This window comes from Struthio camelus, chromosome 5 (assembly GCF_040807025.1).
Source record: "Struthio camelus isolate bStrCam1 chromosome 5, bStrCam1.hap1, whole genome shotgun sequence".
Taxonomy (NCBI): Eukaryota; Metazoa; Chordata; class Aves; order Struthioniformes; family Struthionidae; genus Struthio; species Struthio camelus.
Genome location: NC_090946.1, coordinates 72,185,474 through 72,213,461, shown reverse-complemented (window position 1 = coordinate 72,213,461; position 27,988 = coordinate 72,185,474). Strand labels below are relative to the sequence as shown.

The following is a 27,988-nucleotide window of genomic DNA, read 5'->3' as shown; positions in this document are numbered from 1 at the left end:
GTTCGTTTTAGCCATATCTCTGCAGCGTTTCCCCGACCCAGTCATTTGTGCTTCAGCTGATCAGGGTGCAAACTGAACTCTGGCTTGCCTAGCTCAGCCTGCCAAGAAAAGCATTAGCTAAGCAGAAGCAGCCTGTAGCTGAGGGCAAAGGTGAGAATGCCCTGAAGTATCCACATCTCAACAGAGAAAGGATGCAGCTACAATCAAAACAGGGAGGGGGGACCGGGCAGACACACAGCCGCCTTATGTGACCCGCGTGAGCATGCGACACTGCATACTGAGAAAGGCCCCATTGTCTCCGCGCGTTAACCCTGCCTATTTTGCCTGAGGTGCAGAACAAATGCAAGAAGCCCACGTATATGGCCTTGGTGACATTTTTCTGTTTCTGGGAGTTGCTTTACTGGGCTCAGAGGTCTTGAATGTGTTGGGCTATTGTGTACATATCTGCCCGAGCCAAGCAGAAATATTTGTACAGCTGGCTTTGTAGGTGCCCTCTCCATAACGTGCAGGCTAGGGGGTAGAGAGAGCGCTTGAATGCTGTGGCACCTCTCTAAAAAGAGAATTCACTGCTTAGTCATGGCTGGGAGACAGAATAAAGAGGCTGAAGTTCTTCCTCTGTGTCTAGGAAGAAGTGGGAAGTAGAGGCGGGGAGGAGACCTTTAACCATCACCAGCACCAGCCAGATAGCATGACCCTGTTTGCATTGCTCCCTGGTTAGTGATTTAGATTAGAGCTTGACCGATGTGACCTGCGTTTCCAGACCTTGTTTTGAACATAGCTGATGCAAGCCTTGCTCTGGCAGAAACCCTTCTGTATCCGTGAGTATGCCTCAAGGAGACAGGACAGTGTTTCTTATCTGTTTTACAGGGAATGGTCTCGTCAGAGTTCTTGAAGTGGATGTGCACAATCCTTTCTTGTTCTGACAGGTCTTTGCCACATTGATAAATTCCATCTATTAAGAAAACACACCCATGGGCTATAGATGACCTGATAAAATGAACTTGACTTCCAGTTACAACTGCCTTTCTTTTCAGGCTATCTTTTATATCTGTCTCTGCACTGGCAAGAATGATTGGACTGTGGGCCTTGACGCTCAAAGACCTAACGTTAGAGATACTAGTTCTGCATTTCCCTGAACTTTGGCAGCATTCAAAAGACTGGATTTACAGCTTGACCTCCATATCTACCAAGGGTCTGTTTGGCAAAGTAATTTTCTAGAGTGACAGGCTCTCTGATTCTTGATTCAGTTCAGCACTGTCTGGTGTGGCTCTTTTGGGGGAAGAGGCAGCTTCCTTCCCCTACAGTGAATCCAGGGCCCAGCCAGGAGGCAGCTTGGCTCTTGGCATCCATTCGTACAGTCCTTTAGCAGTCCTGGCTGCTGTCAGCAAGAGGCAGTTCTAGCAATAGGGAGTGCCTCGAGCATAATGCTCTTTTCCTTTATTTACCCCTTACCTCAGCGCCTAGCAGGAACAAGCTCTGAACCTACTGGTAGGACAGTAGCTTTGGTCACTTCTGAAATTGTGGGCCTACATATAAAACCTCTCCTTTCCCATGGGAAGGCTGAGATAACTCCCATGTTTAGCTCCAGTCCTGTGTCTTGATTGAATTTTTTCCATTCCCCGTTGACATAATGGTGGAGCTCTAAAAGCGCTGACAAATTTCGTGGATATGCCTGTATTTGTGAAAGAGCCAGGCGCAGCCATGGAGAGGACGACAGGTCTGTGCACCTGACACTGATGTGCGCAGCTATCTTAGCATTTCCTTATTTCTTCCCCTACTAAATATACTCTTTTAGAATGAATATGAAGAATTCACTTAATATTTTCTTCATGCCCTGTACCCAGCGAGCCTGTCTAGGCCCTACTCTTTCTTTGTTGCTGTCTTGTGCATTGTCATTCCAGCTCCCTAAGGGGGAAAACAAGTGCAGTTTGCAGGCCAGTGCTCTGTATTTCTGCATGCATGTGCATTTATTTCCCGAGTCTTGCTGTTTTCAGAGCATTAACCCAGCCGACCAACTTCTTATCGGTTTGACAGGCTGTAACTGTTGTCCTGGTGACCACGGTAGTTGCGCTATCATTACATACAGAAGGCAGCAGAAGAGGTGCCTTGACCTGTGGGTGTAGCTGTGTGTGCGCATGATATGCTATTAAGTCACTTGGATACGTGAAGATAAGATCCAATCTGGACCTAAGTATCTGAAAAATTAAGCAAAAACAAAACAGAGAAGCATACAAAGTTAATAACTATAAAAGAAGAAATGAAAATGTGCGTAGGAGTTGCAAATGCTCAGCTCTTCTCAGCATCTGATCTGTGTTCCAGTCATTTAGTGCATTTGTATTTGAGAGATGCTTTCCTGCCAGCCTGCTGTCTCTTTGCCTGTCTTTTTCTACCCCCTCCCCCATTTTCTCCATTTCTTTGACTTATGGACATGAAAAAGAATAATGTTAGTAGCACTTCTGAGTCATGTTTTTCACCCAGGCACACCATGCTTCACCCATTCATATGCACATTCCTCAATGATGTCGACTCCCCTTCACTAATTACTTACTTATGCGAGCTGCTCAGGCCCGATTTGTGGTGTCTTGTCGCAGATCAGCTCCTGTTGTGCTAAGTGCTAGAAGAAAGTCCTGATTTGAACAGCATCCAGTCCAAGTAGAAGACAAGGAAGAACAGATGGAAAGAGATAGAGAAGGGAGCACAAAGAAACAGTGAGACATCATTAGTCAGCACACAGGCAAAGGTGTCAGCGCACCAGCTGTCTAACACTTTGGGAAGTTTTTGCAGGCTATGCAGTATGTTCCTGTTTCAGCATAGTGTTGTTGGCTGGTTCACTTAGATACCGTCAGCTTTCAGCCATCAAGGGCAATGTGGGATGGGATAACCTAGATGAAAGCAAATCCTGGTGAGTACAGACTATACATTAGTTATGGGATAAGAACATATTCAGGTCTTTTACCTTTGAAAGGCTTGTTACAAGCCTGTAGGTTTCTGTGCTGAGCAGGGACAGTTTTAACCTGCTGGAGTTTTGAGTGGGTCATGGCCCAGAGACTATGCGTGCCTGGCGTTACGTGTGCCAAGGCACGGTGTCGTAGTGGCAGTTGCTATGGTGAGGAAGTGTCCAGTTAATCCCAAACCCAGCTAATCTTCCATGGCTAATAGGGAGTTGAATATGGTTGCATTAATGTAAAAGCTGGCCTTTCTTATTACCAGGCACAGCTCCACAGACATTAACAGAGCCCTGTGCTAGCCCCCAAATTGTGGGAAGGTACATTTGATCCGCTGCGTGGTCTTGGTTATGTGTCCATGCCCTTAGCATTGCCCTTGCCTGTGGTTGCCAGAGGCCTTGCAGCAGATAGGGTGCCCTGCTTGGCCTGCCCACCCTTCACCCATGTCTGTGCTTCTCACAGCCGGCGCAGGGCGTATTTGCGGGAATCATTGGGAGAGGAAGGAACTGCAGCAGAGCTGTCTCCCGGAAAGGTCTCTATGCCATGCTTCAGGGAGGGTGTGTTTCAGTTGGTGGTCGGTGGTGAGAAGGGACAACGCTCGTGAGCAGCATGACTCAGAGCCCATGGCAAGGCTCCCGGCGGGAAATACCACGTCACGTAGCTGCAGGATCGGAGTCCTGCTGACTAATAAGGAGAGGTTTAAGAGTGTTGTGGAATGGCACTTCTGTCATGTAAAATTCATGGTGCCAGCAGGCCATCTTAAATAAAACATTACCCTCCCTGAGAAAGACACAAAGTCTTAACTTCATGCTTGTAACAACCAAAGAAAGGGTGTTTAGAGAATGAGGAAATTCAGGACTGTCTTGCGTGTGCCAGTCTGATGTGTGTGCCAGAATCTGCTCTCGCACCAGTTTTGCACTGGGGTGACCCATGCATGTTGCCTGTGAGGAAATGTGGCAGCGAGGTGAACATGATTACTTGGGCTAAAAGGAGGAGAGGACTCACCCCTTTTGAACAGCAGAAGAAGAGGAGCTGCATTTCTTACCTCTCCTCTTTACTTCAGCATCAGGGGTGGCTCCAAGGACTTCAGTGTTATACTGCATGATGCTAGTTGATGACAGAGCAGAGCTGGACCCGCTCTCTTGTTATGGGACAGCTGATAACGTGGCTCACATTACACTTCTGCTTCTGCTTTTTGTTGGCTTACCTGACTGCACCTATTGTCCTGTGCTCATTAGTGTTTCTTCTGTTACTAAGATTAGACTGTTTTCCTCGTGGCGCTTATAACTTGCCTAGGTATTGTGTTTACAGAAATTTCTAAGGGACTTGTGAAAGTCCCGTGTCCTTTGAGATAGTAAGGCACAATTATGTGGCCCTTCCTTTGTAACATGAGTTCTTCCTTTTATAGAAAGCCTGATAAATTAAGAAGAAGCTATTGTTTTTTGTTGTTACAAAAGACTCTTGAGATGAATGGGAATCTGGCACCAGCAACTAGCTAGATAATTTCAGGAGGGTAACTGAAAAGACTGGAAAGCAGCTTTTGGTACTAATGAGCGCAGAAAGTAATTGTTGCCTTCAATTCTTTTTCAAGGCGCTGCTGTTTAACAGAAAGAAGAAGATAGAAAATGAACGGATTGATGAAACGAATAAAATACATTTTATTTTTATATGAATTGATTCCAAAAGGATATAGTTACCAAGAAATTCGGTGCAACTCATGTTTGTCTCCTATAAGGTTATTCCCCGAATAGCACAGTTGCTCTGAGTCAGGCAGCTAGGCATATGGCCTGAAGAAATGACATCTGTGCTCTCCAGCCAGTCAGTCTCTCCCAGTGTTTTGGCCAGTTTCAACCAGATTTTGCAGACAAGTAAAGATCTTGAAGGTATGAAAGGTGTGACAGATTTTGTCAAAATCAGCTGCTGGAGGAGAGAGACACAATTTACTGCCCTGACTTAGGAAATACCCAAGTCTGAGGGCAGTGGCCAGCCAGTCCTCCCGTTCTGCTTAGCCATTCAGCACTCCGGTAGCTCCATAGCACATGCAATGTGCTGCAGGTGGTAGGCAGAAATGACCTGTGTGGCAGTTGCATGTGATGGCATAGGGAAAAAGGATGAATCATTTAGGGTAAAAGAAGCCATCTTTATGATTCTGGTTGTTCAAAACGACTTATTTTCCTGGGAGCCTTATGAGAATCCTGTGGCACAGAGGCATTAGATGATAACATAGCAATGCATGGCTAACCCATCGAGCCATCCTATGTTAGCCAGGCCATTTCAGCAAGTTTGCAGGGCATATCCAAAGTACTTAAAGCACCCCGAGCTCCCCTGCATGTGATTCACTCTCACCAGCTCCAAAACACCGAGCTGAGTTCCCAGGCTGCGCAGTGGGTAAGACGGCAGAGCCGGATTGCTGCATCTCCCCGTTCCTTTGTGTCACCCCTGTTTGCAGGAAAACCTGCAGTTGCCAGCCCTGAATGGAGGACATAGCTTTTGTAGCTCCATCCACAGTGCATGCCTAATGCTCTGTGACAGCGTGGTCTTTGCTTGCAGAAAGAAATGTTATTGTAGATTGGAAGTTGAGCTGGATCTGGTCCAGTCTCCTTTGGCTCTGCTATGTTGTTCCTTTCCACGTTGTTCTTGTTTCTTTTGGGGAAAGTCCCCTAGAGGGTACCGACAGTTAGCTCAAGGAGACAGGCTCCCCAGTACCGGAGCTGCAGATCAGTTAGAAAGGACAGATGAAAACAAATTTTACAAATTTGAGGATGCACAGTATGTTGAGGGAAGTGTCTTAACTTGGGGGCTTGCAGTGCTCTCTTGGCTATGCTCGTAGTTCTTTGATTTCTGCTTTGCAGCAGTGTGTAATGACTGGTTGTAGCATGATGATTCCTCGCTTAGAGAAGGTGGAGTAAGTTTAGTTTCAGAGCTCTGTGAAGAGAGCTCTGAGTTTGCACCCAGTGTTGGAGACAACCTGGTAAAAGTAATAGCTACCTGGCCTCCCTTCACTTTTACTCTGAACAGGACACAGTTTCTTACAAAGCCCCAGTTTTCTTGATAGTGCAGAGAAAGGGCTGAGGTTGCTGTTTGGGGAAGAAATGGGTGAATTATGACATTTGATGTTGTTTGGTGGAATCTACTAGCAGGAAATATCTGGCACTTTTGATTCCTCTTGTACTATTAGTCAAAGGAAGATTGAAAAGAGGTAACAAATGATGAGCGCTTCTTCAGAGCAAAATTCAATGGGGTGAGGACAAAATGAACTGAGGACCCAGAAAGGGAGTTGATAGGCACATCACAGGGGTGTCATTTCTTTAGCTATAAACTTATTCAAAGAGTCTGGCTCACAAACAGGAAAGAATCAGGAGGAGCTAGAATTCCTCATTCCGACTTGTTGTACTCTTGGAGTCTGGTGGGAGGATGTGTCTGATCAGAATGCAGAAGTCACCGGCGATAACCTTAGGGAGGCATGAGAAAGACACTTTAAAAAACAGCATGACCCTTGTTTCCGAGACACTTGGAAGAAAGTAATTTTGAATGCTCGTGGATGAATGGTCTAACACACAATGCAAAAGGTTAAACTGACTGATACCTGCTGCAGTCTGCAAGTCATTGCAGAGCAAGACACCAGCTCCCAAAGTGTCGTTTGTCCATGGCAGGTAGATAAAACCCAGGTTTCACTGCCATGGAGGGTTCCTATCTCAGTGGCTGCTGATGTTAAAATGGTCTGAAAATTACACAGGAATTTCCTGATTCAAAATGTGTTGTAAACTGTTCTGTATTAGACAGCCTTCTGGCAGATAGAGAGGTGCTGATCGCTGGACTAAAATGGATGATTGCTTAGATGTGGATGCTTAATATGGTTACTCCACGACCAGTTATTCAAGTCCAGACGAGTGGACAGGACTACATAGTCCTGATATTTTAATAAGCTGTTTTCATAAAGATGAAAACCAGTATGAGATGATTCAGGTGGGAGGAAGACCTTGAAGAGTAAAATAGGAGTGAAAAGTGAGAGCTGACTAAGAATATTTTAGTATGTGATCCAAAAGCAGCAACGCACAGAGAGGGCTGTGCTAATTTAAATCCAGTCAAGCTAGGTGAAGTGAAAGCAGTTATAAAAAATAAAACAAAGGCAAATCCCTGCACATAACAAATGGAAGAAAGGAGAAAGCTGGTAGTAATTAATGTAAATCAGTGCTTAGGAACTCTAGTAAAAAGTCAGTAAGGCAAACCAAAGGACTCACAGAGAAGTCTTTGGTCAGCAGAGTTAAAAACAACAAGGATAATGTTAACAGTATATGCGATGACAAAGAATTTGAGAAATGGTATCAGTCCATTGCCAGATGGAAATTGTCAATAGAAATTTTGATAGTGCTGGAAGACCAGAAGTATTCCATAAACACCACTATTTCTTAATGGGGAAAAAGCCAGATGACACTGTCATATAATAGTACATATAAGTCCTTTCCATCCAATAGTAATTTAGGAGACACTAAATAATACCTGCTAAAGCCAGATGCATTAGATCAGGAGTACTCAGTAGATTGCATCAATCGGTTTAAGAAGGCTAGCTGAGGTTCTCAGTGGTTGAGCCAGATTCTTTAAATGTCTTGAGAAACCTGGGAAATTCTGGAGAGCTGGAAGAATTATTTTTAAAGTATTAACAGGTCACTGGGCTAATTTGGTGTTTCATCCCATACATAGTTGGGTGGCTGATATAGTCTTGTTTAATAAAGAGTTAGAGAGAGAATGGTAGAACAGTACTCATCAGTATGAGATTCCAAGTCTAGCTGATGAACTGATAAATCATTTGGAAAGTAATAAGTAGTTTGGCGCAACAGACTTTCCATGGTGCATTTGACTTCGATTAAGAAAGTTGAATTATTAAAATCGTCATGGCATATATGAAATAGAATAAAGCCAGGCTACTGCATCCCAAAATTCAATTAGAAATTGGGAAGCAGCATTAAGAAAACATGTTTCTAGGGGGATCCTCCAGGAACTAAAAGGCTTGACAATGAGCTTGAGGAAGTCAGTCTCATTAGCTTATCAAGAGGGAGGTTTGATTTTCTACCCAATAGTAGAAATGTGGTAATATAAGTGTCTTTGATCAAACCGATCAAGATAAAATAAGATCCAGTGCCTGGAAGATAAAACAAGAGAAAGCCAAACTACAAAAAAGGCATCTTTTTTTCAACCACAGAAGGTTAATAGCTACTGGCATAACTTCCTTTGAATAATTCTAGAATAGCTCAAATAAAGATTGGTGCTTTTTTCTCAAGGATATGTTCACATTCAAACAAGAATTAATTCTGGGTAGCCTCCTCATTTGCATTCTGTAGGACAATGCATGCTTGATCACAACAGTCCTGTCCAGCATGCCAGTCTCTCAATCTCCGCAATACCTGAGCAAACTGGTAAATAATATTAGTACTGCTAAAATCTTGATCCTACTGTCGTCCCGTAACTCCTTGACTAGCAATGCCATTAACTTTTAAGATGTCAAAATGATGGGCTTATGGCACCTTTTGATTTTGCTTTGAAGAGTGCTTCTTTGACAATGATTATTTAGGCTCGGACATGACCGTGTGGTTTTCAAGCATGACATCTCACGGCAGCATTTTGCAGGGCGCGTTTCCTCTCTGCGTTTCTCTCTGTGGGAAGAGCTGTATTTTCATTATTGTGATTTCAGTTCCTGGATCTCTTCTGGTTTGGTGAGAGTGTATAGGTCCTTTGGTGGTCCCTGGGCTGTGGCCCGCAGCAGGGTGACCTAGGGCATGTGCTAAAGATGCAGTTGCCTTGGGGCCTCAGCCTGTTAGGTGCATTGCAACGACTGGGAACTGCTCCCTGAAAGGATCTAGGTTAGCGGGGCAGCAGTTTCTGGGCAGGGGCAGCTGCCCTCACGCTTTTGTCCTCTGAGTGGCAAAATCCAACATCGCCCGCACAGCTGCCCACTGTGCCTGCCAGTCAGGCAGAAGCCCTAGCTAGCAGTGCTGTCCCAGGGCAGCTGGGCAAGCAAGGTTTCCACGCAAGGCTTGCCTGTTTCAGATGTCCACGTTGGTCTGAGAGGAAGGGCACTGCCTATGCCTCTTTGCTGGCTGTGAAAGGAGTCTAGATGATCAGCAGAGATGTAGACTTCAGAGTAGCCACCTTGAGGTTAGATAAAACAACTTGCATCCCCAGTATCTGAACCACATGATAACTCATACACTAGTCAAAGGCTCTGGATTCCCCAGATGAGCCAGATGCACAGCAGGCAGGTAGAAAACTAGGTATGTAGGGCCCCGGTTAGGCTTAGGACCTCAGAGTGCAGGACACGAATCTCTCAAGGAAGACATCTGCCGTTTCGGCTCTCTGACGCATATCGCTTTGGGTTGTGACCACTAAACTGCTGAATGAATACATGGTGCAGGATTTTGTTACCTTGAGCTGTTTTGTTTGTGCCAAGGAGATAAAAAAAGGTATCGGAAAATAAACCTGAAACTCCGGACGAGGTTTCTGTTGCTAAACTTGGATCTCTGGCTGACTTTTGTCCAGCTGCTGAGATCCTGGGTCTAACCTTGCAGGAGTTGTGAAGATCTAATTGCAATATTTTCTGCTGTTTCTCAAACTCTGTGTGATTCCCCCCCCCCCCCCCCCAGCCCCCACAGTTCCCTGACAACTTTTCCTCTCATATCGTTGTTACTTACATCCCTATACTGCCTTTTCATAGCCTCTCCATGCTCTTGGCTGTTTTGGTTTGCTCACTGCTACATGTGCTCTGTTTCACAGACTGCTAAGGCATGTGAACTACAAGGTCTCTTGATTTAGCCTAACTCTGCCTTTTCAAAACAGACTAGAGATTTCAGTAACCAATCCAAAGAACTAGAAAAGCAAACCACTTGAAACAAGGCAGACAGGAAGATACACAGTGGATCTTTCTGTGCTCTCATAAATAAAAGTCAGACGATCACATGTTTTTCTAAAAATAACACCCATGGTGAGTGTTTCAGTAGGAATAAAACTGACCTAGTTTGCATGTTACCCACATACAAAAATAAGATGGTGAGGAAAACCCAGTTGTTTGATGTGATATATGCATTCATTGAACCAGATCTGTATTGAGAAATGGCTAATTAGATTGTATATTCTCATCTCTGCTGCCGTTCCGGAGGTTGCAGTGAAGTGGGAAAGGGGAATGCTTGCTGATAAGACAGCCCGGAGCGGTTACTTCCTTTCTGCAGGGACTCAGGTATGTGTATTGCCACTATCTGCAATCGTGCAGCAGAGCGCTGTACCCTGCGGTCAAAGAGGGTCTGCAGAGCAGGAATCCTCTTCTCTAGATTTGGTCCAGCATGTTCACATCTGGAGAGAAGGCAGATCAGAGGACACCACGTACAGGAATTTAGCTTCCTGTCTCCATCCGTAAGGCAGAGCTAGATCAAGACATTTTGCTATCGACGGAGGCCTTCTCTGGCTGCCCAGCTCCTCCCAGCTCTGGAGGACTCAGACTGCCTAGCAGTCCCTGTCTTGTGGCCAGCACTGCGTACCTGTGCCTTGGTGGCCTGAGAACAGCTTGTGCTAGACCCTACCCACTGGCTCTTCTTCCCAACATCCTCCCACCCTAGGGCATCCTGCTCTCCATGCTGGCCTGGACCTGCAGCTGCTCTCCGTGGGCAGCACAGCATCAGTGACAGCAGAGGTCAAGGGCTGGCCTCAAGCTGGTATCCCTCGTACAGAGATACTTGGGACAGACACCCTCTGGGTCACCTGAATTCTGGTCGGGTGGGTATTACTGGTTAATATGAAAGGTTACTGTACCAGCTTATGGAGGGGCCACTGGGGCCTTGAGGAGACGAGGAATATGATTGCAGACAAGATGGATCAGGAGTAGAAGCAGGATAAAAAGGACTCAGAGATCCTTACTTCAGGGTTGACCAGCTTTCCTGTCCCTCTGAGCCACATATCGCTGTCTTCATGTTACTGAGGGCCACAAGATGCACTTCCCATCCCTTGGATAGCCGAGAGGTGGGGAAGTGCACATGACATTGCCCCTTCAAGGCTTCCTAGGGGGAAGGATGTGTGTTGTGTGTGCGGCCGATCCCACTGCGACCTTGCAATGCTGGGTTCAGCAGACCTGGCTGGCTTATTTCTTCTTGGCATAACTTTAGCCAGCAATCCTTGAGCCAGCACAGCCTTGCTGCAGGCAGCCTGGGGACAGGAGCTGCAGCCGAGCTGCCGGAAAGCTGTGCGTGGCTCAGGAGCCGCAAACTGGCCATCTCGCTGTGCAGTCGTGGCCCCTACGGCTTTGGCAGGTCTCAGCCTCTCCAAGGAGCTGGTGGCTGCCTAGGCTGCTGCGTGTGTGGCAATGAGGGCTGTAGTCCTTTCCAGACTCCAAAATGAGAACAGAAGCTTGTAGGATTGTGCTTCGTGCAGATATGGATAAAGCTCTTTTATGACTAACGGAAGCCATTGCTTTGCCTTAAGATTATATCCTCATTTTTTTTTTCTCTCTCGTGATAAGTCATATATGACCTTTTGACTTTCTGAACAGCCTCAGTGCCGGGAAATGTTCTCGTTCAGGCAGAGAATCTAGGTCAGCTGTTCAGCAGAACAGATCCAGCCTTCATTGACCAGAATGCACAGGCCTTCAGTAGGACGCTTTTTCCTGACTTGTTTTGTTCATAATGAGCTCCTAAAATTGACAGCCATTTTGTGGACAGCAGCTCTAGCTTCCTGCCAGCAGGCTAGATGGAGGCATTGCAGATTCGATGCACCACAGTGGAAAATCAATAATATGAAATATTCATTTTGATTTTTACCTAAGATGGAGCACTCTTTTTCGGTAACGAAAGTCTGTACATATGTTTAAGAGGATCTGTTTCATAAGATGATACGTTATGGGGATGGGGCTTAAATTTTGTCTCTGATTCCATGCCTATAAATAACTGCTCTTACATATGGCATCTAATTATTTAATTGTATATGCAGATTAGATAGTCATTTACATGCTGTCCTCAAAGACAGCAACTAATTGCACTGACAATTATTTCCAGGCACATATGGTAATGCCAAAGGTTTTAAATATCAGCCAATACCTGCTATACATACCAATATCCCTCCCCATCTCTTGTCTCCGTATAATGTTAGGATAAATTAATATCACGATGTACATCTGCTTCCTAGAACTGATGGTACCCAGGCAGATCTGTTGTGCTATACGTTTTATATAAGATGACAGCCTAGCCTGGAATTCCTGATACATCTGTGTGTGATGATCCCCCGAGACTGTGAAGCGATATGAGAGAAAATGTTAATATGCTTTTCCTCAGTCATGTTTACATATGTGAAGGGGGGGCAATTACAGACATGAAGGACTCAGGTCCCAGTTGCCTCTGTGCAAAGTGTGATCCATAGCCGTTTTGATCCAGAAGGTACTTTACAGCTCTTTAGCTTTCCTTTTGCATAGGTCTAGATGATTACACAGAGCGAGGTCAGTAGGAATCAGATCGAGGGAGTGCCCTGTTCATTTTCTTGTCCTCGTCTATAAAAGCAGTGCAGTCTTCTTTTTCCTGATGTAAAACAGGTTTTGGGTACGAAAGCTTACATTTTGCTGACGTTTTACCCATTTTGCCTACGTAAAATATATATAACTGTGAACAGTGTGCTAACAGCCAAAGAGGCCTTATTTGAATGTGTAACCATTTTTGGGCTTGGAAACCTCATGTCAAAAATTCATGTGAAAAATACCATTAGAAACACATTCACTCCAACAAAAAAGCTGCAGGCAACTGCCTTAAAATACAAAGACTCCGTGGTAAGCCAAGATCAGTTGCGTTGAGCTGGTTTATATCTTGTGCCATTTTCAGATGTTATTGACTCCAAGTTGTTTACTGTCTCGTAGCCATGGAGTGTACAAACACCACTCCAGCCTCACTTCCTGCTCCCCGAAACAGATATATAAATCTAAGAGGATGAATATTCTCTCCGAGACTGAAGGAAATAGCCATGTACTTAAATGCTTTGTTGAAATGTGGCCTTAATGCTGTTTTATTAATCAAGTTTCAAGAGTCTCTGCTCTTGAAAGCCAGTAAGTAACATGTGCTGGAGCTCTGAGGCCACAACAGTACGGATAACATGCCTGTTCAGGAGAGGAAGAAATATTGGTTCCTTTTTTAATTTGTTTGGTAATTTAGAAACATCCTTACAAGTTATCTAATTTTGTTTGCTCAAGGACCACATCCTTCTCATTTGTGGAGGAGGGCTCACCGTGAGCGATGCCTGCCAGCAGAGTCGTGGCAATGCGTGTGCCGAGGAGCACAGCTACTGTGCTGGCGATGCTCTGCCGTCCTCGGGAGCCACGTTAGCCTTTGTGGATCTTTATATAGTGCTTGCTCCACTTCACTGAGAAGTAGGAATCAACAGAAAGATAAGATACGTTCTGACACTGGCAGCAGATGAAGGTGCTACAAATACTGTTCCCTACCTTTGCCTTGCCTATATCTGATGTGCTTCCTCTGAAATTTTGCCCGCCTTTTCTTTTGTCTAGATTTCTTTCTTACCTAGAAGAAGGGGTTGGAAAAAGTTGAAGGCTCTCCCAGGGCTTCCTCGTCATGTAATGGTGTTGTATATTCTAATGCCAAGTCTCCTATGAATGCTTTGCTGTGTTTGGAAGAAAACACGATGGTGCAGCGTAAATGTTTCATCATCCACGTGTTTAGGAGCCCTGCTTTATTCAGCCTGAACTCACGTTGATTAAAATTTAATGCTTTTCTTTGTGATCATGCAGATTTCCTCCACCGTATTTTTTACTGAAACAGGTTCAGGGGACGATTAGCTCTCTCTTATGACCCGTTTGGGTTACTCTTGCTGCAGCAAGCCCGTCGCTGAAGCTAGCTTAAGCCCAGTTGTTCAAAGCTGAGAGAAGGAGGAAAACAGAATTTGCAAAAATCATTTTAAAATTATCTTTTTTGCAGCGTGACATCATGACATCTTGTTTGAAATCTTGAGCTCTTCCAGGGCTAGCAGATAAATCTTGAAAGCAACTCCATGCTCACCATGGGATGGGAATGGAGCTCATTTTCGGTCTGTTCAGAAACGAAAATGGGAGCTGTAAGATGCTAGATGTTGAGCGTTTCTGAAAATGCAGCTTATTTAAGTATCTTTATGAGAGCTGATCTCTTTTCTCTCACCTCCTTTCTCTAATAACCTGTCTGCAGTGTCAAGGTATTCAGCAATGAAGATGATGGCCCTGAATCATTTTGTAAATATTCCCCATCCCGACATATAACAACTATTTTGGGAAGACAGAGATTCCCATGTTCTGCAAGCAGCTCAGCCGGGTGGGGAGTTCATGCCTTTAGCTCTTCAGCTTGTCTTTGCAGCCAGAGATACCTGCCATTAATGATTTTCTCTGTCTCCAAGGGCTAGAAATAGTTGGGGTTTGATCTTCTGTTAGTATTTGGTTGCATACAGCCCCTGTATGAGAATTTTCGAGCTGTCCTGGAAACCAGTCTGTAGTTATGATTTTTAGCCTCCAGATGGTGTCTAACAGATGTGCCTATGGAGACATGTCAGTGCAGTGTCAGTGAAACATTGGTGATTAAAAATTATAGAATCACTGGCCTCTTGTGGCAGCAGAAAAAAAATGCAAATGGTTTTGGAATATGTAAATGCGCATTTTCAATCCAAAATCTCTACATATGCTGCGCCATGTAGGGCTATGGGTACAGATGTGTGTAGGAAGTTTCCTGCAAAATTGAACCTGAATTATTTACTGCAGGAGAAGATCTATGAAAAAATGCACAGCAGAATCTTGTCAATCTAAGCTGAATAAAAAGACTCAAATACAGCGATTTTAGGCTTATCTCTGCACAAGTGGAGATGGAGTGTTCATAACACATGCTTATTAAAATCCCCTGGGTAAAATCATGGAATAGCTTGAAAAGAGACAAGGCAGTTGAGCGAATGCATTCTGTACTGCACTAGCACACAATACCTGTAATTTATTGAAGAGAAAGCCTTTCCACTCCAGGGACAGCAAGCAGCATTTAAGTTGTAGTTTTCCTCTGGCAGACCTGCAGCTGGAGCTCTCCTTAAGATAACTCTTAGGACAGCTCTTAGGATTACACTTTTTTGGGGCTGGGGCTAGAAATGCTGTGGTACAGCAACCAAGCTGCCGGGTGGCTTGTCTTCGAGGGATATGATCAGACTGACAGCCTTTAGCACTGCTGTGGTTTCTGCTGCAGAAATTCTGCTGTCCCTAAACTGGCATTAGGAGACCATGCAAGACATGGGCCTTCTGAGCGCTGAGGTAACGCAGATGAACCCTGGGGAACAGGAGAGACAGGGTGAGAAACTGCTTCAGTGGGCACTCTTCCTGCACGTTGTCCCGATCCCTTCTTAGGCAGGGAGAGGGGCTCGGTTGCCTTTGAACCCCTCCTGAGCACAATATAAGTACTGACTGCACAGTTTGCTAGGGGGTTTATGTTGTATACATTGTATATCCAGAGGTATATGCGGTAGGTGTGATAGCGCACAAGGCAGACAGTGTGTCATCCTCACCTACTGCCTATGCAGGTGTGTAGAGGCACTGGGAAACACAGCTTTCAGCTGGCCTGACATTGGTTTGACTTGCTTTGTAGCCCTGACGTTTTCCATGACTGCTGCTTTCTCTGATGACCCCTCACCTATGCAGAAGCTGTGAGCTAACCCTCAAAGCTCTGCAGAAATTTGTCACTGTGCCCAGCCCAAGCTGTGCAAGCAATGGGGGGCTTTTATTCAGCTGGGCTGCTCGGAGGGGCCTATGCCCAGCTGCCGTCCCCGTCGGGTGCACGTGGCAAGGAGAGGAGCACTCCAGCCCTGCAGCTCCCCATCTCTGCCCCGACACCTTTAGACATCAAGGACTGCGGAGGGTTTCGCGGGGCTGTAACGTGCCTCAGGGTGCTGCCAACCTATCCCGGGGGCGTACGGAGGGAAGTGGAAGCTCAAAGGCAAGGAGGAGACTTGCCCTTCTCAGCTAACTGTTTTTATTCATGTGTCTTTAAACACACATTGAGTGCCCTGGATGTGCTGGCCATGCGGGAGGAGGAGTGTTCCTGAGCATGCAGGGGGCACATCCAGCCTGCTGCCCTTTGAGCTGACTCAGCTCTGCTGGCCCGCGCAGCAGAGCACGGTGACATTTCTCTCTTCTCCCCGTGTCCTCTGCAGGTGCTAGTGCCACTCGAAGGGCGAAAGCTCTCCGTCCTTCCCCACTAGTAATGCAAAACCAGGCTGGCTGCTGGCCTCTGTGCAGAGGTGTGGGGGGACTTGGAAACCGCCTCACGCTCCTCCCTGTATCTGCTATTTCTGCGCCTCTCCACAGCTAAATATAACCTAACCCCAAACAGGACCTTGAGATCTGTTAAATATATAAAACTTAACACGCTTGCTTTGAAATATCTTATTATGCCCAGCATTTGGTTGAGCCTAGCAGCTCATTTTTGTGGTCTGGAGACACAGTCCTTACCCGGAGTGTATGATACGCCATGCATTCTTTCTCATGGATAAATCTTTCTCCCTTTCATAGACGTTGAAGAAAAACAGAAAGAAGTTGCATTGCTGCAATATTCTTTTGTCCTTGCTGGAGGCCTGCAGGGAAACATCAGGGAAAGGGAATTCTCGGCTTGGTACCAGCTTCTTTACTGAAGATGAAACTGCTACTTCTAGAAGGATTGCTTTATTCTTCTTTTACTGTATGGATAAGATATTTGTAATGCAGGGATTTTTGCAGTCACTTGGAACATCCCTACTGCTGCACTTTTTACAGTTCATCCTTAAAACTGTGTGTGTGTGTGTGTGTGTGTGTGTGTGTGTGTGTGTGTGACTCTTACTGTTTTCAAAGGAGGAAGCATCTTAAAACAATGCTTGTTTCATTCTGAACAAAACCAGAATTAGGCAAAATCCCCAGGAATTAGCTAAAAATATTTTAAAGGAACAGTAAACTAGGTTACTAATTAAGTGAAAATTGAGGTCAGCTTAGAGTCAGGTCCTCACAATGATGAGGAAAACACAGGCAGTGCAAGCGGTACAGCAAGTCTAAACTTGTCATGTTTCAGTATTCAGGGCAGAGGAAGGGGCAGGACTCAATTCCCCAATGAGCTTATTTTCAGGACTTTAGCTTGGTTTCTTAGGAGCACAGAGCTGATGTGAGCGTGCAGCCTGTTCGCCTGTCAGTCTGTTTTCTGCCCCTCCTAATAACTTGAATTCATCCAGTTTCAGATAAACCTGGAGCAGGAGCGAAGTCTCAGATTAACTTCTGAAAAATGTGATGAAAAAGCAGTGGCTGAGCAGGGAAGAGGTATTCAAGTTCGCGCCCTTGGCAAGAGAAAGGAGGAAAGGTCGCTGTTCCCCTCTCGGTCCGACTGTGGCCGTGCAGTCGGCGAGCGCTGCCCTGAGCCAGCCGGGCAGTGATGGTGGCTCCGATTTCGCAGCAGCTCTTTTGCCTCTTTGGGCGACAGCGAGGTGAGGGAGCAGAGGGGGCAGAGCCCAGCGGGGAGGCAGGCGCTGTAGGGAAGCAGCTCCAGCTCAGCTGTTGCTATGGAAAACGTTGCTTGTATTAATGTTTGCGTTGCTTTATGTACTGTAGCACATATATAGGTTAGCTGGAGAGCAAACAGGGAATTTGGTGAGTAACAGAGCCAGGGAAACCATGCCAGCGTACTTAAAGTTGAGCTGCTGGGTGGAGACTCTGAAAAAGCCTGAGTCCATGCAGTGGTTTGTTCCTCAGCAGGAGCAGTAAGGGTCTCTCTTCTGTCCTAAGCTGTGCATTTTCATGAAGCATTTAGGGATGTACTAGTTTGTGCCAGCTACCCTGTCACTTTGATTTAAAATTGACCTACTCATTCAAATGCAGTAGGACAGGACATCAGATGAGGACAGAGGTGCATGCACCCTGTGACTACATAATCTCATGCCTTTAGGAAGAGGATATCCTTAGAAAATAAATATAAATATATGCTTTCTATAGGATGATAAACAGCTAGTTCTGCACAGCTAACAAAATCATCTCTTGCATATGTCCATCATGGCAATGCCAGCTATGCTGTGCTTTTTTTTTTTTTAAAGCATACCTTGCTTATAATACAGGCTGGCTGTTCTTTGACTGCTGATGAAATCAGAGATGCTGTGTGTAGGTGGAGGAACACATTGTCAGACTAGAGAATAGTTTCCAGAAATGCTTTTACATAAATTCATATCCTAGGGAACCACCATATTTTCAGTGCTATACTCTATATATCACAATTAATGTTCATTTCTGCCAGCTTTCATGCCTTTGGTTCAGAATGGTGGAGAGATAAAAGCATGTTCTGGAAACAAAGGAGGTGAAAAAAACAGTAAGACCTCTCTCTCCAGATACTGCAGATCCAGCTCTCCTATTAGCACTCAAGTGTATTTCATATAACAGATGCTACTGAGCACAAAGTTCCCATTGTATACGCTTCACTGGGTTCACGTGGAGTCTCTGCCAAGCAAGAAGGGGCATCATTACGTTACTGGAATTGGAATATTAGTGTAACTGGACTCTTGCAAAGTCATTTCATTTGAAGAGAAGCGCTAATAGTCTGACTTCATCCCATTAGCATTCCGACCAAACGCCTGTTGTTCAAATGAGGCACACAATCCACTTATTATGAAGAGGTTTTATGTATATGGGCAAAGGAAATGGGAAGCAGTAAGATAAGGAGTTAAGCTGACAAAAGAAACAGTGTAAAAATTTATCTATCTGAGATATTCTCTTGTTCAATGAAAGCTCCTAAAGACAAAGGAGTTACAGTTTTTCCAAGAAGGAAGTACAGAGTCTACGTGACATGGGGAGGCCGTGGGCTTTTCCAGTAGCTCCAGGCAATAGGAGAAACTCCTGAACACTGGGGATGTTCCCAAGACGACAATGTCCTCCTCTTTCACAGTGAGCAGAGTAAGGGTCAGGGCAGAAAGGAGAATTACTCCTGTAGAGAGTGTCATACTGCAGACTAATAGAGTCATTGAAATGTCAGGAACAAGGAGCCGTAGCATGCAGTCGGTGTTGGGAGGCTAGGCTTCTAAGAAGTGGCTTTTGAGGAAGAAGAAGGTCATTTGGTACACCTGACAAAGGAGATTGTTTAGAAACAGGACTGTACTTGTTACAGTGCCATGTTCATGTGGCTTCCTGCTACCTTTCTGTATGCTTTGAAGGGATCTTCTCAGGTGGACGGCTTGGGTGCCCATGGAAGGGGGCAGGTGAAATGCAACAGTGCTCTGATTCCCATCTGAAGTGACAGTTTTAGATGGCAAACAATTCCTTGGCATTATGTTAACAGCTGATGAAAGACCTTTATTCTAGATTGATCTTGGCACTTTTCAGCTCCTCCGTTGTAAAGACACAGCCTCTCTGGGGGCTTTGGTTGTCTGGGCACAAAACCGTTTCATAGGAGCGCTGTGGTAGAGGATGTTCCTAAAGGGGGATTCAAATCCCAAAGAAAGCTGCAGAACTTTAGCCTGACCTGTAAAGTAGCAGGAGAAATAAAGGGCTGCTAAGGCACGCAAACCCGGGAAAGCAAGCTGCTGGTGGGCATCTTGGCAGCTCCTTTGCAGTGTCCTCTCTCCTGGCACAGTGGACAGTGACACCACGCTTCAACTCTTGCCCTCAGAAATAGGGAACTGTGGGCACAGATATCCTGAGTGGGTAAAGATGGGTGGCTGCTCCCAAGAAGGCAGCAGGAGGCATGGGTCATCACCTCATGCCGCTAAGTAGGGCTCAGCCCGGCAGTCAGAGAGGCCACCTGCAAACCGCTGTCCCTTTGCAGGGTGCCCGTAGCTATCTGCTCCTACACAGCAGTTGCTGTGGCGAGTGTGTACTTCGCCTATAGACACGTATTGCTGCTGGTGTGTGAAGGTTTGTGAAGGTTTGTGAAGAGCAGATGAGCCATCTGGGTTGTTGGTGCTGCCCTGCTCAGATGGGGTATGCCCTGATGGTACTCTTATCCTGGGGGGTCTCTATGATGGCTTTGATTGAGTGGATTGAGGTGGCCATGGCATATGAGACGGTCCTAGCCTCAGGAAGTCTATCCATCTCTGCTCAGACACTGCCCACTTTCCAGAGGTCCTTATTTCATTCCCCTGAAAGAAGCTTTCTGGGAAAATACAGCAATTCCCATATACCACTTTGCCTTGATTTAGGGCTTGATTCTGCTATTCTCCTGTATTCAGAGTTTGTATACTGCAAAGTGTCTTGCCTGTAGGATTGGTAGCATGAAATCGCATTTTGTTTTACAAAGAAGTCCAGCAAAATTCTGGACATTATTCTTGTTAGAGCTAGTCTTAGTGGAAAATGCTGATGAAGTGAAACATAAACACATTGTGTTGGGATTTTCATGGGAAACTGTTATTGAACTATTTCACTATGCTTGGAATGCTTCTCTTCAGTTCTAATGCTCTGACTTTGTCATGTATTAATATATGTTACAGCTAGAATATTCCAAAGGAAACATTTTAACTTTAGGCAAATAAAAAGGAGGATCAAAATGGAACATACATAGAAACTGTGTTTCTGACTTTTTTCACAATCTGGGGTAACACCATATTTTGCAATCTCATTATTTCCTATTGGCAACAATTCAGTTCTATGACCACTGCTGGAATTTATATTTTTCTTTCCAAATGAACTGTGTTTATTTCCTGCTTCTTCCTCTTGTTACTAATGAATCAGACTGCTGTACGATAACGTGCTGTTGGAATTAACCATTGAATAAGAGAGTTAGAGGGTATGAAATCTGAGATAGTAGTATATCAACAAAGAACAACACAATATTTACTTTGTTTCCAAGTAGTGAACTAGTGGAATTTTACTGTCATGAAAATGTAGAAAATCTTGGAAGGAGATTGCAGGCATTATACCCAGAAAGATGACTTCACATCTCCTTAATCTAGATGCTGGGTGGAATAATTAACCTTAAATTCATATCCAGAGAAATCGTTCTTGAATAGTACACGATTTTTAATAAATATGGCTTATAATGGCTGATAGCTGACACAAGACTCTGTCCTCAGCTGATGAAAATCCTCCAGTTCCTGATTCCAGTTTTATATTAATGGAATGGAAAAATAAAACCAGATTGCAACTACCTAGCAAGATAAAGCATAGTATGGATAGCATTTTAGCTTATCTCTAAGTGTATTGCCTTGCTTACAGCAGTGCAGACACTTCCAAAAATCTGTTTTAAACACGTGCTCCTGAAGTTAAATGACATTTTCTGTTTAGGAACTTGTTTGGAGGATTATGGATCAGAACTCTTAATAGTTCAGGGCTCAAAAATATGATCCTTGTACTGAGTAGGCATAAATCCCCTTTGTTTGCACGGTGGAGTTTGGCTAGTGAATATACCTATATACATACGTGCATGCATAATACACTTTTATGATGGGTTGCTGTAATTTTATGACATTTATTTTCTATAGCTATATAAATAGTTTATAATAATATATAAAACTGCTGCAAAATTGTTCAATCCAGAAGCTTGAGATCACTCTCCTCTCCTCTGAATGGTGCTGTTAAAACATGAACCAACACCCGTCTTCTGACATTTTACTTCCCTGTTGTCTAGCATTAGATTTCCGGAGAGGTGGAGGAAAACTTGGCTCCAAAACGAGGAATATGTTCCTCCCTGCAGAACTCAGGTGCAATCAGGGCACGTGGCATGTGTGCAAGCGTGAGGTGTGTTTCATAGAAGCTATTAGCAATAAACTTTCTTAAACTGATAGGATTGTCACTGAAGTAATTGGCAGCACTCAAGGATGGTTTAGTCATTTAGAAAATGCTGAAAATTCCACTGGCTTTCCCCCAGCGCCTTGTGGTTAGATTGTGTATGAGATTTTTGACTTTGTTTCCTAAAAGAGACAGATTACATAACAGAGTTGGCAGCCTATAAAAATTTCCTGCCTCAACATGGGCAGGAAACAGGTTACATTTCTTAGAAGGCAGTTAGGAGCTTGTAGTAGCACAGAAACGACATCTGGGCAAAAACGGCTTCTCTGGCAAATAGCTGCTAAACTTGCACCGGAGGCATCACCTTGCGTAAAAGTGTTTCTAACATTTCTCTTCCCCAGTCAGGCAGAAAATACCTGGATCTGCTTGGATGATGAGGAAGATGAAGTGTTCCTGGGGACTCTTCAGGAGAAGCAGCAGCAAGGGGGAGAAAGCGGCTGGTGAAAATGCAAGGATGCTTCCCAAGACTGCTCGGGAGGAGGGAAAGGAGCAGGAAGCAAAGAAGAGAGGGAAACTGAAAAAAGTGGGAGGCAAATTGCTAAAGGCTATGGCTAGTGGGAAAGAAGCAGCTGAAAAGAAGCCTGAAAATGAGAGTATGGCAGGGAATTGCCTGAAGATTGCAATATGTAGGAAGGAAGTAGAAGGAAAGAAGTCTGCAGGTAAATATGCTACAGAAAGTGATATCTATCTGTTACTCTCTCTGACCAATTCTGGACCTTCTCTGCCTCTTCCAGCCCTGGAGACTCTTGTTTCCACTTGCTTCTGGAATAGGTGCTTTAAGCTTTCCTTCTCACTATCTTTCGCTGAATTTCATGTCTTTTCTGAACGGTACACTGATTCCCCTGAAACATTCACATTTCGTTTTCCCTTTGCCTCAGGAATATTTCCCTGTTCTTATCTTTATCGCTGCAAAGACTCCTGACACGTCTTGTACAAAAAGGTGATGCATGCATGACCTACACTGTGTAGGCTGTGACTGTGCTTCTTCTATGAATGTGGAGGGGGAGGTAGGTTGTGCACAGGTTAGTTGTACCAACTAACATTTCCTATATGCTGCATACGCTGAGTGAGGGAGAGTGCAGCTTGCTAGACCTGCCGCTGAGCAGCTTGCCCATTGCTTTACTGAAGATCCTTGCATCAGCCCCTCTCCGTTTCGTGTCACGTTCCTCCCACCGATCTTGTTTGATTTAATTCTAACTACATAGCAGAGATATTTTCACACAGGAAAAGTAGGATACATGTGATATTTATGAAAGATAATGATCATTCATTTTTGGCTCTACGTCACACCCCAAACCTGTACGTTAAATTGATTCCAGAGTCTCATTCCTTATGTCCCAGCTTAACTTTCTCTGGATTCTCATCAAGTTTAATTTCTCTTCTGGGCTCTGATCCAGATACCTCTGTGCAAATCATGTTCAACCTTTGTAATTCAGTTTCCTCATCCATAAAATGCACAGGAAAAAAACACATTGCTTTATGCAGCTGTTGTGAGAATATAATTAACTCTTAGTGGTGTGCTGAGTGAGACAGATAAGAAACTTGGGAAGCAGCAGTAAAAAACTTCTCCTTTCAACTTCTCAACTTCAAATATTTCATAACTGTTTCAACAGGGTGTCTGGTAGCTAGAGCAGTGACTCGGTCAGAAACTGTCCACACTTCTTGCAGAAATGGGAGTCATGGGGAGTAACATGAGTTCCCATTGCTGACAGTGTGGATAGCCCACCTTGTGATTTCCACCTTTGAATGAAATAGCAGGTGTGGTCATTTGGCCTAGCACAGGACCCCTGAAGAACAGCAGGCCTTGGGCTGCACAAAGCAGCAGCCCTGAAATAGGGTGCAAGCTCCCTGGCAGGCAGCACTCTCCACAGGGCACTGGGGACTGGCAGCAGGAGCAGGAGCCTAGAAGGGAGTTTGCAATGCTTTGTTCCTACTGGCCATCTCCTACCAAGCTTGACTTTCAGCTCTTTGCTCTTTCACAAGATGTCCTCTCTGTAATGCTTTTGTTTGGACAAATGGTACTTTTCTTAATGAAAGAGTGTCATTAATAAACCTGTATTGCCCACAAAAGCAGATCTACTGAGATGATCACACAAAACTGCAAGTCTGGTCTGCTGGCTTACTCTGGAAGAGATAGGAAGAAAGTAGAAAGGAGAAAGAAAGTATTTGTCCTGAGAAAACTCAGAGGTGGTAGTGGTAGGCCTTCAGCGAGTGAGGTGACCTTGAAAAGATACCGAGAGGGTTTGGGGTACAGGTGGACTACACCCATCAGTACTCAGATATTAAAGTGATAGGCCCTATAGAGGAGTGAACAAACATCGAGTTGTGTTGTTACTCTCTCTATTGCAGAGGAAACCATCTGTGGATTCATTGAGCAAGGGCAATTTTTTCAAGCTTGTAATCATATTTATAATCTGGAGTGTTCTGGAAGCGATGGTGTGAGAAAGTCTGAATCACTTTACACGCTACTGGCTGAACGGATGTGGTCCGTTGTGGGACAAGTGTTCAGTGGAAGCGACAGGATGTTACTGGAGCCATTGCAGTCAGTAGGCGAGTCGCTGAAGTGGGAGAAGCAGAAGGAAGAGGAGTGGTTTGGCAGCAGCCAAAGGATGGAACCTGTTTCCACCTGGAGTCCCAGGTTTTGGAAGAAAGACCTGGAGGAAAAGCTAATAAAGTACATGACAGCCCAGCTTCCCCCCTTCGATTCTGCTAGTAACACAGACGAGACTGCATTAAAACAGCATCTGAGTCAACTGGAAATGATGTTTCTGCCCAGCCTGGAGCACAAAAGTGGTTTCTTCAAGGAAGCAGGACTGCTTGTCATGTACAGCCGGTGCTGTCATGCCTGCTTGTCTTCTCACCTTTCTACCCTTACTGACAATGACCATGTTAGCTTCAGCCAATGTCTTTTAGTTTACGAATGGTGCCTTAAAGTGTACAAAAGGTATGTTGAAAGGATTTCCTTTTCTCTACGCTTGTCATTGTCCCTTTTCCTCAGTTCTGAGCGCAATCCCTGTTTCCTGTTATTACAGCAGCTCTGAAAACATGAAAACAAACAGCTATTGCTGGGTTTAGGCTTGCCCATTGCCTGTTTTATCTTCTGAGAGAACCTGGATCTTTTTTCTTTGCATTATTGCCTTTTCTAAATCCTTTGTATTATGCTCAGGGGCTTATCTGAGGTATGCAGATATTTCCCTGCTGGACTCCTGTTGGACATGCACAGAATCCTGCTTCCCTGAACAAGCTGCCAGGAGTTCATTTGCTCATAATTATGAGCCTCTTTTTAGCAAGTATTTTACTCTAGAATAATTTTCTCTTGTCTTTATGTAAGCATTATGCTATCTGGACCTCTCTTTTCTCCTAGGCTTTCTTGCAGTCTTATCTGGCTTGTAGTTCTGCCAGTTTTTTTCCATATTTCCTGTGTTAGTGTTCAGACCACAGGAAAAAATACAGCAAATCACTAAATTCCTAACAAGCTTGATAAAACAGATATGGTTTACCCCGTGTTCAGAAGATCAGCGCATTTGGGACCTCTTGGCCCCATATGAACTCAAAGGCTTTCACTGAGAATGCCAGCAGGTGTTATCAAAACCTCAATCTGCTTTGCTTTCTTGTGATTTCTTTTCTGTAGGACAACATGAGGGAGATGTATGAGTCTCCATATCCATGGTTACTTTGTTGCTTGACAGCTCTTATCCATTTTTGTCCTAATGGTTTTCAGCCTATTTGGGTTATTTGCTTCCATTCTGGCCTGGAGCTTCTCTTCCTTATATTAATTGCACTCATAAACACTTGACCAGCTTGTAAACAGTCCATCAGATGGGCTCTCTCCCCTCCTCCCCGAGAAGGCAGAGTGATGGGGACCCTTTGGTGCGTGCCCTTTTGTCCTCAGACGTACAGGAAAAATGTGGACAGTACTATTCTACTGGTACTTTTATAGGTTTAAAACAGCAAAGCTTTGTTTTTAGGTATGAGTAATGGATTGATGACATATCAAAAACTTATATGACATTGGGGGTGAATAATCACTTCATTTAAATATATAAAGAAAAGCACAAAGATAGGAAAAAATATACATGTTATGCCAATGCTAAATTTGTTCAAGAAAAAAAAACGCAAGAGCGGACCAGTGACTGTGGTTGGAGGGAAAAGACCGTGAAGAAAGTGGAAATGAGAAGAGGAGAGATACCAGACTGACTTTAGGGAAAAAAGTTTGACTATTTGGATTTTCCTCTCTGAATACAATTACAACCTTAGTAGATGCTCAAGTGTAGATGCAGTGGTCCCAGTACCTAAAAGCGTTTTATCATAGTTCCCTTTCAATACAGAGATAGTATATGAGACTTGTAAGATGGTCCATGTAGGGAGCAGTGTGTGGGTAACTGCACCAAAGCCTAAGAAGGAATTTGATGGCAGGAATGAGGGAAGGGGGCGGGGGGGGGGGGAACTGGAGAGCAGAAGGTGTAATTAGGGCAGAAAATATAGGAAGGAGGAAGAGAAGAACAGCAAAAAAGAGTAACTGGCAAAAGGGCTGAATGAATGTCATCAGTCTTCCTGGGGCTACTCCGGCACTGCCAACACTGCTGGGTGTTTGCTGGTCATCCTATTTGCGTAGCATGAGCCAATGGCAAAAAGCAGAGGTGCTGGTGCTGAGGTGGGAGAAGGTCCACGAATCACCCCTCTGGCTGAGCTCTTTTTTTCTATACGCAGTGGCAACAGGACATTGCTGGGACCCAGGCAGACCCCACACCACAGCCTTTCCCTTGACGCACAGTGCCTCGTGTGGATTATTTTGAAGACAGAGGAAAAGTTACTTGCAGTCACCCAGGTAAGAACTCAGGAGTTTTACCTCAATCTACCTGTTTTATTCCCAAAGTTTTAAAATTAAGAATGCTCTTTTTAGGCTACCTGCCCCCTTACTGGCTGCCCCCAGCTCCACTGGGGCTCTGGGGGGGTCCCAAAGGCTCTACCTTGGCTATGCACCCCAGAGTCTCACATGTGCTGGTGAAGGTAGCAGTGGTTTGTGACCGACTTGTGGCCCTCACTTCACACCGAGCTATCAGCAATTTCGTTGAGAAGCCCTGGTGTGAAGATCCATGGCTGTCTCCTGCCAAATGGATGCTCCTTAGCAAGGGGATGCTGGAACATTTGCACGGTCTCTTTTCATCCTGTTGCTGCATCTTCATAGTGCTGAAAACTGTTCAGAAACCAATATGTCTGGAATAAAGTGAGGCTATAGGTGAAACCCGCTCCCTTAGCTGAGGGCCATTTCCATCAGCTGTTCATCTTCTCTGGCTGTTAATGAATCTACAGTGTAGGACAGTTTTTTGTAGCACCTTTGCATTAGCTATGCAGGATGCTGGGGCTGCTGGACTTGCCTGTCTGTGGACCCTCTCGCAGCCCTCTCCAGCCTGCTAAACAGGCACAGGTGAGGTTATGGCAAAGATTATTCCCAGAGCCCAGCACAAGAAAGCAGATAGCCAATGCACACCCAGCATAGCTCTTCTGCAAGGCCAGAGCAGGATGTCCTGCTTTGCAGTCCCAAAGATGACCTCAGCTCCCAGGCTGCAAGATGTCTTTCTTTTTCCAGCAAAGCTCCTCCTTTGAAGGATGCTGTCTAGGCGTGTGGAATACAAACAAAACAAGGGAGATGCCTTACAGCAACAGGGAGGACCAAAGGAAACCGCACTGTCTGGAAAATTCAGCAGGGCCTCCTAGATTCAGCTAAAGCCAAACTGCAACAGCAGGAATTACCACACTCATCTTCTCTCTCAATTTCCATTTCAATTCGTCCCTGGGAGCAGAGTTTGGGAAATTCCCCGGCAAACTGCTGCATCACCCACAGGAAAGTGCTCTGAGTTACAGCGATTCTTCTCAGGCCCTGTTCTCTGCAGGAGAACTCGAAGGTAGTCACAGACGTGGGAGTACAGGCACCAGCTGGTAACAATGTGCTTAAAACTTACAGATTTCATGTACTGATTGACATTAAGCATCCTTATGGGCTGTTTCAAATCACTACCTTGAGGAAGACCACCTGTTCTTAAGGTCTGACTTTAGCACATATTTCAGTGAAGGAAATGACTGTACTCAGGGCAGTGCTAGTGAGGTCGTCTTAGAGCATGCCACTGAGTCATCGACAAACCCTTAAAGATGCGGAATAGTATCAGTAGTAAATTTAACCTTTTTTTCCTCTGACATATTGACTGGAGGAAACTTTCCTTTATTCATGGGCACTTTGCATGGAGCAGGCTTGCCCAGGTCTGGCAGTCATTGCTAGCACTTGTGC

At 44.9% G+C, this 27,988-nt stretch overlaps 1 protein-coding gene across 7 annotated transcripts in view; it reads left to right on the top strand.

Moving 5' to 3' along the window:
* The first annotated feature begins 650 nt into the window (after positions 1–650).
* The window catches only part of LOC104144469 (exocyst complex component 3), a 46,928-nt gene continuing 19,590 nt past the window's right edge, over positions 651–27,988 (top strand). For 2 of the 7 annotated variants that reach the window (XR_011141671.1, XM_068947146.1), the window contains exons 1-4: positions 652–818; positions 22,044–22,361; positions 24,052–24,646; positions 26,413–26,530. Coding sequence is in view for 5 of the 7 variants with exons in the window: in XM_068947146.1 (XP_068803247.1) it covers positions 782–818; positions 22,044–22,361; positions 24,052–24,646; positions 26,413–26,530 (1,068 nt within the window). In the remaining 2 variants the exon portion in view is untranslated. Of the gene's footprint in view, positions 819–10,069; positions 10,174–22,043; positions 22,362–24,051; positions 24,647–26,412; positions 26,531–27,988 lie in introns of those variants that run through there. The other 5 variants (XR_011141670.1, XM_068947144.1, XM_068947147.1 and 2 more) reach the window with 4 other exon arrangements.